This window comes from Lycorma delicatula, chromosome 12 (assembly GCF_047948215.1).
Source record: "Lycorma delicatula isolate Av1 chromosome 12, ASM4794821v1, whole genome shotgun sequence".
NCBI lineage: Eukaryota > Metazoa > Arthropoda > Insecta > Hemiptera > Fulgoridae > Lycorma > Lycorma delicatula.
Window position 1 is genome coordinate 19,377,203 of NC_134466.1, and position 15,034 is coordinate 19,392,236.

Sequence of the window (15,034 nt, forward strand, 5' to 3'; positions counted from 1 at the left end):
ATTAAAATAAAAATTAAAAAAGAAAGAGAGTTAAAGGATAGTTATTAAAACACTCTCTGTTACTTCTTTTTAAATTTATTGAAACAATAAAGTATTAATTTGCTTTAAAACACTCTCTGTTACTTCTTTTTAAATTTATTGAATCAATAAACTATTAATTTGCTACATAATTACACTTTTCATTTATTTTTATTTTAATTTTTTGGATAACAGCTGTAGGATACTAGCTTCTACTACTAAACAGAATCGTTCATCAATAGCATTTTTAACTCCTTACATAAAAATAATTTCTTTAATTTCTAAGTCATATAAAAAGTCCTTTGAAATCTCGACCTTTGAAGGAAAATCCTAAAATTAAACAAAACACATGTAAAATGAAGTAATGTACAATTTATTATATTGTTTACAATTAATTAAATTAAACTTTTTGATACTGATAAAACCAATACTAATAAGAAATTTAAATGAAAGAAGCATCAAATATAAGTGGTAGAAAATTGTTAGAGTAGTCTGAAAATTTTTCATAATTGATAACGGTAAGGTAACAATTAGTAGACCTTCTTATGTGAAGTTGGATCTTTCATAATCTATTTGCATTGTCTTTAATGTTATATATAGGGTTATGTTAATTTTCAACAGGGTGGGATTTTTTCTGATCGCTTGGAGTTGGAAATTTCCTTGGAGAATGTTGTGTGTAATAATGCTTTGCACTTGTAAATTGATTACTCCTTGAGGAGTTTATGTAATAGCGTGGGGTATTTTTGTTCATTGTTGCCACTCTATGAATGCTGAATCAGTTTCCATGAAATATTTATCAAATTATTCCTACTGTAATTATGTCAGCAATGGAGGATGATGATTTGAAACAAAACAAAGTAGCAGTCATCCGGATGCAAGTTTTTCCTATTACACTTCTCAAAGATTTTATTCTGGCATTTGTAGCTTACTTCTATATTTACTATTTATTTGAATCTATGTTCCAAATTTATATGGCAAGATAACTGACTAGTATGCTTTGTAAGCGGTTTGAAATCTGAAGGCACTTATCTGTGTCTCAACAACTCTTGAAGAATGTTTGAACTGGCTCACCTTTTGTATTCTTGCCCTTTAAACCTTCTTCTATTTTCTGTCATGACTGTATCCAAATATATGAATTCCCCTTTTACATTGCTCTGCCATGTCTACACTATTATTACCTTGCGTATCTTTGTACTAATTTCTTTATTCCAGATGTCCAATACTCTTTGAATTTCCTCTTGACTTTCACAATGTCCATATTATGAAATCAGTAGCAAATAATGTACAAGATGGAATTTCTTTCTTACATTTTTGCTTCAATCTTTTACATATATCATTCATAGCTGTTAAAATAGCAACAAAGTTGACTATTTATAAGCCATGGAATATTACTCTCCTGGACTAAAGTTTGTTAAATCCAAAACTATTCAGTTTCAACTAAATAATTTCATGTCTTTATTTTTATATACAGATAATTATAATTTTTTTCCTAATCTGGTTTTATTTATTTTTTGTCTTTTATGAATAACATTTACTTGGGCAGCAAGTGTAAGCAGCTCCCTTGAATACTTAAAATATATTTTACACAATAGCTACAGATGAAATAAAAATTTTTAAATGTTGTAAATTTTGAAAACTTCATCATTTAAATTACTGAAAATTTTGTCTGATATTAGAATTCGGAAATTTAAATCTGCAAGTACAATGACAATATGCAAAAGGAAGAAGGTTAGCTAAAGCACTGTTACGCAGGTGTTATTTAAAGTGGCTACTACAGGACAAATTCCTTGCCCAAACTGGATGTTATAGGAGGTTATTTATTTTCATTCACTTTAGCATTTTAAATTCTGTTAAAAATATGATTTATTTGTACTGATTCATTTTTGTAAATGCAACTGTTATATTTAATTTTGTAGACATAGAAGTACGCAGTGAATTTGATAAATGTTGCATTGGTACTGTTTTTTTTCTTCAGCTTTTCAAATGAAAGGAACATTACAACATAAAAAGGCATGGCATTCATGAATCTTTATACTATTTCTGAATGATTGTATGTAGTTATATTATAATAATAAAAAACATAATTTATCTTCTTTTATTTTAATAAATGCAATGAATCAATAAAGTTTTGTAATGTTCCTTAGACAGATCAGATAGACATGTGAGCTAATATGATGTGAGCTAATAAGAGTTATTGAATCTGTGATGTAAGTTGAAATCATCTACCTCTAAGGTATGAATCTAATATGTAAAAAAAACGATTCTTCGATTTGAAAAGTGATTTGAACTTTTCACAAAGTTAAATGATAGTGTGAAGGATTTTGGAAGTTTGTAAAATATGAGAAATGAACAAGATATAGCAGAATAAAAGGAATTCTTAAAAATAAAAGGTATTAAAATAATGTTGTTTTAATCTGTTCTTCAATGGCATGCTAGGTTTGAAAGCTAAACTGATGTAATGTTTTCACAGCTCATCATCATTGTCATACCTGCCTGATATACGGTCCTTGCACCATGTATGATTTTTATTGGTTTATATTTTCAACTAAAAATTTTAGTTCTTTGTAGATCCAATGTCTTTTAACTTTTATCATTCTTGATCGTTTAGGTCTCTCATCTTTTCACCTTCTACTGATCCTTCTAGCAATGTTTTAATCAATCTTTCTCATGATATCTCTTAACCGATTAGATTTCCTATTCTGAATTAAGCTTGTCCATATTTTAATTCAGATTCTAAAATTGTTCACTCTCTTCATTACTTTTTCATTTTCTGATTGATGCTCCTATTTCATCCTGTTTCATTTTTACTTGATCTATTATGGGAAAATTATTTGGTTTTCTACTACATCAGTATACTTCTGTATATTTCTTCCACCTTTCAAATTTATCAGTTTCATTTTTTCCTTTTTTTTATACATAGATCACATCATTCATTTTTTTTTTAAATCTTCTCTATCTGATAATTCATCTGCAAGACATTTATCATTTGCTTTTTGAATCTTATTGATTCATTATTCAATTTGCTGTAGAACATCTCAACTTCCTCAACCTTACTGTTATTTTATTGCCTGTTTTTTCTACATGTTCAAACACTATCTGATAACCCACAGCTTCTTTATTCTTCTTCTCTTAATAAAGCTAATTGTTTTATGCCATTGGTGTTTATATGACATCCTTAATATTTAGAAAAAATTCATCTGAACAATGGTCTTGTGCAATTCTTTTTTCTAATTCTTAAGGTAACTTCTTATCCAACTGATGTAATTTATTCAATCCTCCATTTAGTTAATTTCTCAGCTCTTTTAACTAACTGCCTTCAATATTACTTTTATTTCTACTACCAGAAAGAAGTACAGTGCATTAGGAAAGTTGCTGTGCACTGGAATTATGGGAGTTTAATGATGAAACTTTCTTAATTATAACTTTGCATTTTTATTTCATTATTTTATAGAAACAGATATTACAGTAATTGGAATAGTTTATAAAAGGTGTTGAAATTCACCTCTTCAAACATCAATACAACATTGCACATGTTGTAGTTTGTTTTCATACACTGTAACTAACTGATTTATTGGAATGTCTTGTACTTATGCCATTATTGCAGTTTTTAGTTTGTTAATTGTGCATGGTCTGTTGTGATACACTGCTCTTTTTGCAGTCCCCATAGAAAGTAATCTGAGGGAGTCAGATTGGGCTATTGTGCAGGCCAAAAACCCCTCAGAATGATTCGTTTACCAAAGACATTTTATAAAAAAGTCATTGACTTGTTAGCTGTGGCACCATCTTGTTGGAATAACAGTGATTGCTTTCCACTTCTGTTAACTGAGTAATGAAGGTTGTTAAAATATCACAATAATGATCACTGTCAAGTAAAATTTCAAAAACGATTGGACCCACAATGCACATTCTGTTCACATCAAACCAGACTCCAATGTTTGCATCATGTAAAGATTGTTCATGCAATTCATAAGAGGTTACTAGTCAACCACAGTTGTATATTTTGTAATTTAATATATCCTCCCAGTTGAAACCACTCTTTCTGTAAAAAACATAATGTTCTGTATACCTATGCAGTTTTGGTCAATAAAACGTTTAAACCATTGACAATAAATTAGTCTTTTGACGTGATCTGTTGCTTTCAGTTTTTGAACACACATTATTTTGTAGGGGAAGAGTTTCTTTTCCTTTCTTGCACTTTTCTGTGCGGCATCAAGTCTAATATCTAGCTACTGTGGTAACTTACTCATTAGCTTTGGTGGACTTTCAGCCATAGCATCTGAACTTTATGTGGTTTTCTGTTTCGATCAGCATCTTCAACAGAGCCTGTTGCCTGAAACTTTTTGATATTAGTTCAAAATGCATTGTGGTGAGGAACAGCAAGTATTAGCTAATTTTTCAGAAAAATTGTGCTTCACTAAATCACTATAATTGTCGCTTTCACAAAAGGCATATTCAACGTTTTTCGTGAAAAATGTATTCTTCTATAAAAAGAATCATTACTTTTCTCAATACTATTGATTCTGATAAATGAAACAACATAACTCAACATCTAATGTCTTGGTTTATCACTGAACAATACACAATGAACCAAGGGCAACCAATCTAACACCAAAAGACCAGAATGCAGCAACATAATTCTAAAGTATACTGTACAGTGACTTTCTGAACGCACTGTTATGATCACTATCAATAAAAGCACCTGGCCATCTACATATCTGATTCATTGCATTTCTCAATTTCTCTTCTGCAAATATATAGTCAATTTTTTATCTGTTTTTATCTCCATCACATTTCCAAAAACTACCAAAGAATTTGGAGATTTTGAAATCTCCAGCCTCTTTTATAGTTTTTTTACCAGCCTATATTATTACCATTTTCATTAGTCTTTTTTGTAGTATTTATTATCCTTCTTCCACTTTCATTTCATGTTCTCAGTTGTTTCCTTTCACCTTTTCATCCCTCCAAAGTACGTTTGGGTGCCCTACAGCACCAATTTCCTTATTATTATTCTACAACAATGTTTATCTTATTCTTCCATAATTTTCTCTTTCTCTTAATACAGTACTTCAATTGTGTCATCTTCAGATTGATTAGTTGGCATATAAACTTGTATTAAAAGCATGTCCCTGGGTTTATTCTTATTCTGATAGAAATTTTCCTATCATTAGTAAAAACTGTCCTAAGTACAATACTATTTCTTTTTTTTAGAATTTTCTTACATTATGTCTTCCTTTTTATTTCCTGAATTGTAAAATTATCCTCTAATAACTTCATCCTTTCTTTTCATTTCATTTTATTTATCCAATTCCATTACTATTATGTTTATGTTCATCTCTCTTTTAAAATTTTCTAACTTCTTTGTTTGCAAAAATGTTCCTACATTACATATTTCCGTTCCAGTTTTTGCTGATTTCCAGTTGTTGATTACCTCAACCAGGTTGATAAAACATAATATTTGAGTTATTAATTTTTTTAATATCGAAAATGTATTTGAATGAATACAAAATTTTTATATATTTAGATATGAAGGTAAAGAAAAATACGCAGAAAGGAGGTGGTATTATCGGTTCTTTAGTGAATTAGTCTAGATTTATTACCATTTTAAGCACATATCACGGGTTATAATCATGTCGGACCGGGTTCTAAATAAGATAAACGATTGAAACGTGGTGATAAAGGCGTTAATAAATTGGATGATGCATGTAAACTGCATGCTTATTCGAAATATTCAGATAACAAAACCAGATCTCAAGCCGATAAAGCACTTACTGAACGAGCTTGGGAACGTGTAATCGTCCCAGATAACAGTCTAACTGAAAGAGTCGCCGCCTTTGAAGTAACTAACGCGATGAAACTTAAATCTAAATTTGGCGGTAGACAGACTTAAGAAAAGTGGTGGGCAATTAAAATTAAAGAAAGGTGGGGGTACTGCTAATAAAAAGAAAAAATAATCGATTCAATACCATAACGCGCTTTATACGATCACGAATTGATCGAGTACGCGAAACAGTTGAATATTCCACATTTTAGAGGTATTTTATGTTAAACGCTTTACCAAAAAAATTAGTAAAAATGAATGCGTTATAGTTAATTTAGACACTTCAAACAGTCGTGGTACGCATTGGATTTGTTTCTTATTAGTATTACTTTATATTTTTTTGCAGAGTATAGATTCACCAATTGATAATTCATATTTGGATGAAGATCCATTATCGTCCATTATTAAAAAAGAAATCAAGCATGAAACAGAGCAAATAAAATATTTGTTTATACCTGTTGCCATGACATCCATATTTAATATGGGTGTATTATGACAAAGCTTACAAGAAGCTTTGTCGTAGTTTTCAATAATCCCCATTCTAGGTTACTGCATTTTTGTTTTCAAACAGGATTGCTGTGTTTCTTTATGCATCCACCTGTGACCTGGGTCTCTTACCAAATAATTTACGTGGTGCTCAACCCCACACATTTTTCTATTGTTCTATTATTTTTAATGCCTTCAATATTCTTGTGTTCTGGTGCTATCAAGCGTGATTATATTGAAAGATGCTAGTTGTACATTATTAAATAAGCATTCATACAAACCAGTTACTTTGTGAAAATCAATTTATTTTCTGGCCATATGAAAAGTAAGTGTTTCTCAGCCCTTAGAATCTGCATGGCATGGCAATAAATGAACTATGGCCCTCTTAAACTTATGAACTTTTCCCTCTTTCAGTCTGATTACTGAAAAACTGTAAATTCTGAATGCACAGTCTGAACACAGACTTTCTCCCTTTTTGTACTACTATAAAAGTTAATGGATGGATTGGTACATAAAGCATCTAGAGAAGTAGAAAATTCATTGGACTAAGATTGTTTTATACAGTTATCAGGTCAGTGCAGGTAGTCCGGATGGTGAATATAATGCAAAGGTTTTGGTTTTTTTAATTAACCTCCACATTGTAAAATTATTATTTTTTTCACAAAAGGATTTGTTAATTTTATTTTCTCTATGAACTATTTGAACTCTTATGGGCGATTTCATAAACCTCTGTTTTGTCTCTTGTACAAGCCACGATGCAGCACTCGCTGTAAGAAAGATATCGAATCAAGTTTGGCGTGGAACTTGGCAAGTCTGTCAAAGAAACTTTTGCAGTGGTTCAACAGGTCTTTGGGATGAGTGTTTATCATAAAGGCAAGTATACAGATGAAACAAGGAGATTTTGGAAGGCCTTGAAGAGGTTGACGATGAAGCCCACACTTGATGCCCATCAATGAAAATGCCCTCAAACAACAAAAATGGTACTTGTGTAAAAGAACTTTTGCAAGCAGATTATCAGATGGATGTTTGTTTAATGGCCAACATTTTAAATATTCCAAAAATGATCATCTATGTGATTGTGACCAAGGATTTACATATGAGAAATAAGTGCATGAAGCTTGTCCAAGAATTTTGACCGATGACCAACATTCTCGCCGTGGAAATTTTTCAAGACATTTTGGAAAGGTGTGAAATGATCCTCACATTTTGGACAATGTTATGTTTTGGTGATGAAAAATGGATATTCCAGTACAACCCTGAAATGAAAATGCAAAGTGCCGAGTGGCACACCTCGGCATCCCCTCACTCCAAAAAGGCTCAAATTAGCAAATCAAAGATCAAGACCATGCTCATCGTGTTTTTTGACATCAAGGGATCGTCCACCTTGATTTTATACCTCCTGGGACAACCATTAACTCTAAACTTTATGTAGAAGTCCTCAAGAGACTGAGAGCAAGGATCTGGCACATCAGACCAAACATCAGTGGTGACAGGAAACTTCACCATGACAACATGCTAGCCCACACTGCCTTCACCATGAACCACCTATCCGGCCAAATCTAACATGACAATGCTGCCCCAGCCAGCCTACAATCCTGAACCAGCTTTATAATCGTCATTGTGATCCTCGGAGAAAACTACTTCAATGCTTCTCTTACACTACTGTACACATGTCACAGCCATAACAAATTCTGTAACAAATTTTGTAATAAATAGTTTATCTCCCAACAGACGGAATTTTCTATTACAGCTGTTAAAACATCCATAAAACACACAGAAATGAATAAATGTAAAAAATATTATACTTATTAAAACCATTCCTATCAGTCTTTGATAAGAGCCATAAGGCAGCTTTTCCAGGATCTGTACTTTGTGCATAATTTTTATTATTATGTTTATTAGGTTTCTATGAGTTACTAAGCATTTTTAATGTGGTTTTATGGTGTTTCTCTCAGGTTTTTCTGTACTCCCTTGTTGTGAATCATTAATAATATAATTTAATGTACAACACAAACTGATTTACGCAATATATATTAGTACTGGACAAATCATTTTGTTAGCTCCATTTCTGTGGAGTTTTTCAGTACTGGTTTTAATCATTTTGTGTATTATATTATGGGATAATTATATTACAATAAAATGATTATGTTAAGGTAATATAATTATCGCATAATATAAATCTGTAAATGAGTGGAAAATATTGAAATTTATGCATTATTATTTGAAACCATGAAGAATATAGTACTTTTGCTGTTAATACTGTGGACCCAACTGTCACAGAACCAGAGCTGAAAGTAGAAAAACTGAAAGGACAGACTCACCTGTAAACCACCAACTGGTTTTACAGTTACCTCCCAAATAACAAAAAATTTCTAATGAAATTGATGGTTTATTTTCCATCCAAGAAAAGCTTATTTCACTTTTCTTGCTTATTTCACTGTTGATAACAAGAAAACTGCATATCTTAATACAGTATCCAAAAATTGGCAAAACCTGAACCCTAACGCCTGACCTTCCACCTGCTGAGGTGCGGGCACAAGTCTGAGAATCAGTGAAATTTTCAGAACGGTTTCACTCTTGTGCCTAAGAAGTGAACTGGGACTTGCTGTAATTCACTGACAGTGACACCCACTACATTCAACACTGTGAATACACATACCACTCTCTGGTCGTTATAACAGTCATGTGATTAAGTCCCAGTTCTTGTTGACATTCACCAACTGCCAGTAAGCATTCTGAAAGAATATAATTATGGTTTTTGTCGCACACACACTGCCACCTAACTCATTTCAGCTGAACTTACAATCTGAGAATATTATGTTATTCCCATTGGAGGTGACCAGAAATGTATTGGGGATGGAAAGGAATAATGGAGTTCAGCATTTTTTCCCAAACCAAGATGTGTTCCATTACTATTCTAAAGCTTGGAAAGATTTTTTTTTTTGAAGCTGAAAGAATAATTGTTTACATTCTGCACATATGTTACTTGAAAAAGTAATTGATACAAGTTTCTCCACTTCTGTTGATCTTTTATACAATCTTTATAGGGTTCTTTTTTCCCTAATTTATGACACTAACCCTACAGTTCTACATTATTGCAATAAGAAACAAACAATATTTTTGCATAAATTATATAGCTAGTCAACAAAATTTCAAAGGCAAGTGTCAACAGTAGAAGAATATTTTTGCACTGTTTTTATTTTTCACAAAGCTTCCATCTCCAATCCAGTGGCCTTCGGTGTATGTACATACTTTGTACTTCACTGTTTTTTTTTCCTCTTTAAGCACCCCTATGGAAATCGTTCCCCGCCGTTAAGCAAATGCAGTTCCCATAGGCATGCCGTGGCTGCAGACTACCACCCCCTGGCTTGAGTTTTCTACTAGGGCTTCTCCCAACGGGGTCCCCACGGTATCGACAGAGACCATAGACATCCCTCTTCTAGCACGCCCATGATCCCCTCCCCCATAGGACAACCCTTCACATCCTATCCTATAATGGGCGACATGTCCTCATTACCCCTCGCGACCCATCTTCTTACCTCGAATGTCCCTAGTGCTTCATCGAGTAGCGCCGACCCACCTTCCTCTTACATGGCAGGTGGACCTTCACCCTTTCCACAAGAGGGCTGCCTCCCTGTCCCTAGACGTCGCCACGCTTCATCCCCATGCCCTCTCCACTGCTTTTTTTTTAATTTTTTTTGTATATTTTCATATGTTTTTTAATTTTTTTGTATTTTAAGATTTTATATTTTTATTAGATTTGTCTTTTCCTCCTTTTTTTTGTGCAGTGGACCCGGCTTTCTTCCCTCCTGGGTGCGACTTGTAACCCCCCCGTTATAAGTCAATGTCGATTGGGTGGAAGCAACTCGCTTATATCTACCTTAATTCTAATCACACTAATTAGTGCAGCTCGCAGGCCGCCTAACTTAACCTACACACTAATTTAATCTAATCTATGCTTGTTCATTGGTCAGGATGGTGCTCCTGACCAGCACAAGTCCTTTCCTTAAAACCTATTAGAGCTCGCAGGCTCATTACCTAATTGTTATGTCTAACCATGCCTATTGAGTGTGGATGATACGGTCTTCTATCCTTTACACCCAGCACACGTTCATCATAGCACTCTTGCAACTAAGCCACAGCACGCAGGCTGCCTTTTATCTGCTTACCTATTGAGTGGTAGTGAAAGGCATCTTTTCACTATCACTCAGCATAAGTGCTCCACTCCAAACCTAATAATGACACACAGGTCATTAAGGAAGTGCTTACCAATTGAGAACTGCTGAGGATACCCCACAATTCCTAGCACAAATCCTTCCTACCCACTCAAAGCACTCTATTTAACTTTCACACTCGGCATATCCATCGGGATGAACAGGTACCCCTTCCTGCTCAGCCCAGCGTACGTCCATTAGTGCCTATATCTATCCTTATGACTAAATGAAACATGCAGGCTTCCTAATTCTATACTTAACATGCTCGTTGGGAGACCCAGGTACACCTCCCTGTGCCTCCCAGCGCATGTCCTTTGTACTAATACTAGACTTTAATCTAATATTTCTTATGCCTACCCTATCTAAGGGTCATACTCTAAAGTGACCCTTGCGAACATGCTTCTCCTAACAACTAACTAATTTGGGAAAATGGGCTGCCTGCCCATCAGGGCAGGTCTAGCCCCACAGCCAGACTAGCATGACTCTCAGCAAAGAGTCTACTTCGCTAAAACTTTATGTTTCAAACCGGCAATCACCCATACTCATCATCCGCAAAGGTGGACACAAAAAAAATAAAACAAAACAGAAGTAAAACAAAACAACCTTAATGTAAATATAACTTTCGCACCTCATATCTAAGGTGCCTAAAGACCCTGGTTAAGTGGGCGAAGCATGTTCACCCATATTAATCTACTCACATATCATGTCATTACACAATGAGACACCGGCTTCCACCCTTGCACCCTTCATTTGCTTCCGGAAACCACAATTAGAAATACCATAGAGCCCCAGGACCATCCTACCCGGATTCCTACCCGATGGCACCCCTCAAGCAACACAAAGACATATATTAAAATGATTCTTAAACCTAGCATACTTCCAGCCTGAGCCTGGCCTCACGCAGACGTCCCTCACCTTCCTTTGTTCTCAGGATTGTGCATACCAGCTTCTCCACCTGGCTCCACTGCCTATTTCCCGCCAGCATGTACGGTACCGTGTTGTCAGGGGTGAGCCATATCAGGCCCTCTCTCCTCCTGACATGCTCCCACTTCTGACACTCATAGATAGTGTGGTGTACCCTATCAACTACTTCACAATACGGACAATCTGCCAGTATCCTCTTCCCGAACCTGCATAGGTATGCCTCAAAATCAACGTGCCCAGACAAGAACTGTGTGAGGCAGGGTATTACCTCACACAAATGAAGTAACTTGATAGTTTTTTTTGGTTGTTCAGTTTTACTGACAAAGAAATTTGAAAAAAAAAATTGTTTGATGGTGCCTTTTTGGCTTATTATATATAATATATATTATGAAGTTCAATATTATAATATTTTTTAAAGTAACTGACTTTTAAACCAGTTTTAAAAATAACTTTTAGACAAACTACTCAATTTGTCATACTAATAAATAATATAAAAATAAATTTACAGTAGTTATTCTGTTTAATGCCTAAAATAATAAGCTTACAAAAAAAATCAAAAAGGAGGTTTAATTGAGTTAAAATAAATTACATATTTTAAAAATTGTTCCAATAACTTTTAAGTTTAGTATTTTAATTTATTCATATAATATACATTTGAAAATATTCAAGCAGTTTTATTTTACGTCTCGTTTGAGTTTAAAAAATACTTTCAATATCGGCTTGGAAAAAAGTATTGATATTGTTTAGCTTGTAGATACAACTGTCACGGAACAGAAATTAACTAAAATCTTTATGAAACTTTGTGCAGCAGTACTGTAGTTACAAAGAATATAAAAATATTAAATGGAGACCCCCCCCCCCCTCAAATACATGTTACTAAAATTTTTCCTGTCGCACTCGAATAAAACAAAAAAAATTTTTAAACTAAATTAAGTTTTTTGAAAAGCTTTAAATTTAAAAAAAAATTTACTACACTAAATCTTTGCACCAATTTCAAAAAATCCCAACAAATTAGATAACTTATCCGGAAAAGGGAGTAAAATTCTAGCTACAGAGAGTTTTACTCTCAAAAGACTTACTATTTAGGAGAAAATTAAGCAGAAAATTCAAGTAAGTTTCTTTCCTAGTTATCAGTGAAAGTAATTCACATTATGTATTAAGAGCAAAAAGTTAAAATAGAAAAACAAATAAATACATTTAAAAAAATCTATTTAGCGAAATAATCAGGTGACAGTTTAATTTCGATTTGATTTTGTAAGACTTTATTTACAGACACAGGAATTGCTTCCCAAGCCATTTCAATTTCATTGTGTAGTTCCACTAGTGACTGGCTTTTTACTGTACACTACATTCTTGACTGTCCCCCACAAGTAATATTCTTGGGGGGTTAAATTAGGCAAATGGAGGTGTACACAATCGGGTACCTTTGTCCTGTTCATTATGGAACAATATTATCCAGGCAGGTGTGACGCACATCTGAATGAAAGTGTGTCAGCACTTTACAGACATTCTTGAACACCCAATACCAGTTGGTAAAAAAACTGACAAAGTGTTACAAGAACAAATACTGAGAGAGAGAGAGCAGAAAAATTGTTCCAATGTCAATCTGTTGTATGTAAACAAGGAAAAAATACAAGCCACGGCAACAAATATTTGAAAATTGATCGGAAGACTATCTTTTATAATTTTTGGAAAATCTTTAGTATAAAAAGAAGTTTTAATATCACCACTAGTAATCCTTAACTAACCCAAAAAGAGAAGCAAAAAAATCCTTCAAATGAATATCATTGAAGATGTCAATAACTTATGAAGGAAATCACAAACAAGTACTACATGTCAAATAGTACAGCGAGTCTATACTCAAACCCTATATAACAATTTAAACACAAAGTACAAAAAAAGTTATGAATTTTAGTAACAACATTGATTTCTTTACTTACAAGAATACTTGTTAAGAAATTGCACGTCCTATTTCATGTCCGAATAAGGGCATCTCAGAGAAATATGCCTAATTATCCTACTTCACAGGGTATAAGGAAAAGGCCTCACTTTGTCCTTGAACTACGGCATTTGACAAGACAAGAAATTGCATAATCCTAAAACTAGGCCCCTCACTATGAGGTGTTCTGTCCGATTTATTTTAGGTTAGGCAGGAATATGACACCAGAAGACAATAGTCAGAAGTAAGATTCTTGCATACTTTATTATAGGAGGGGTACGAGATTGCCAGACCCGGAGATGAGCTACTGCGGTGAGGTAAGTCACAGATGTGACACCGAATGAAAACACCGGAAGCTCTGACAGTCAGAACGTAAGATTTTTAAATCCTATATGTTGTACTTGGTGTACAGAGATACAATCAAGTGAGGACACCGGAGAATTTCAAGTTTGACTGCGTGTTAAAAAGGTAAGATTCCAACATTGTGACGAATCGTAAATAAACCTGAAATCAATAATTAAATAATTGTCCCAAAAGTCATCAGGTATCATTTCTTCCCCTCAAAAACAAAAATTTCTGTAATATAAATAAAACAGTTTTTAACAAATGATATTGATATCAAAAAAAGTAAGACATTACATTCTAATTCTATGTAAAAGCAGTTCATTAGATTGAATTTTTTATGTTGTAAATAATATTATAAGAAGGTTAAGTAGTTGACAACTACTAATTTTCAAAAATTGGTCGTTTAATACATATTTGCATGTTGTTAAATAAATCGATTAATTTTAATAATCGAATAGTACGACTAATTTTAGTCGAACTATTCCCATGGTTGTATGTTACCGTGTAAGATTATGTTTAAAGTTTTTACAGAGTGAAAAAAATTATATTATTTACGTGTCGTAAGTATATTTATATAAATAAAATTCAAAAATATATAATAAAAATAATAACGTAGTAATAATAATAGAAACCTAAAATTAAATATGTAGTAATAGGACTAATATTAGTATTGTTTATCCCGCGATTGTTTGCTAGTGGTTAAGATTATGCCTACAGATTTACCAGAGTGAAAGAAGTATTTATTATTTACGCGTTCTAAGCATATTAATGTAACAAAAAATAATAATATAGTAATTTCTATAGTAAATCATTTCTATACGTAACCGACTCAGGTTGGTGCTTTGGAACACTGATCAATAAATTGTCATAAAATATCTTTGATATAATAGTTAGCTCCAAACTTTCCACTTCATCAGATGTTACATTTCAGTAATTTATCATTAACCACACTATTTAACTATTATTAAATAAATATTATTATTATTTAATATTAGTATAATATTATTATTTTTATTATTATTATTATTATTATTGAAACCACGTGGTTTCATTAACAACGATATTTTAAGTTCCAGTATTATAATAAAATATTATCAAATATTTTTTTTTGCAGAGTATGGATGCACAAACTTGTAATTCATTTTTGGAAGAAGATCCATTTTCCTTGCCTGTTAAAAAAGAAAATGTGCATGAAACAGAGCAGACAGAATATTTGTTTGTACCTCCTGCCAAGACAGATGATGAAGAAACAATATTTAAACAAGTAAGCCATTTTCTATTTTATGTTGA

General features: G+C 33.0%; 1 protein-coding gene across 1 annotated transcript in view; it reads left to right on the forward strand.

The window, feature by feature from the left end:
- The window catches only part of LOC142333364 (uncharacterized), a 104,048-nt gene extending 98,143 nt beyond the window's left edge, over positions 1 to 5,905 (forward strand). Inside the window, exon 12 of the mRNA XM_075380386.1 lies at positions 5,751 to 5,905. Within this exon, the coding sequence (XP_075236501.1) occupies positions 5,751 to 5,905 (155 nt within the window). The remainder of the gene's footprint in view (positions 1 to 5,750) is intronic.
- The last annotated feature ends 9,129 nt before the right edge of the window (positions 5,906 to 15,034 follow it).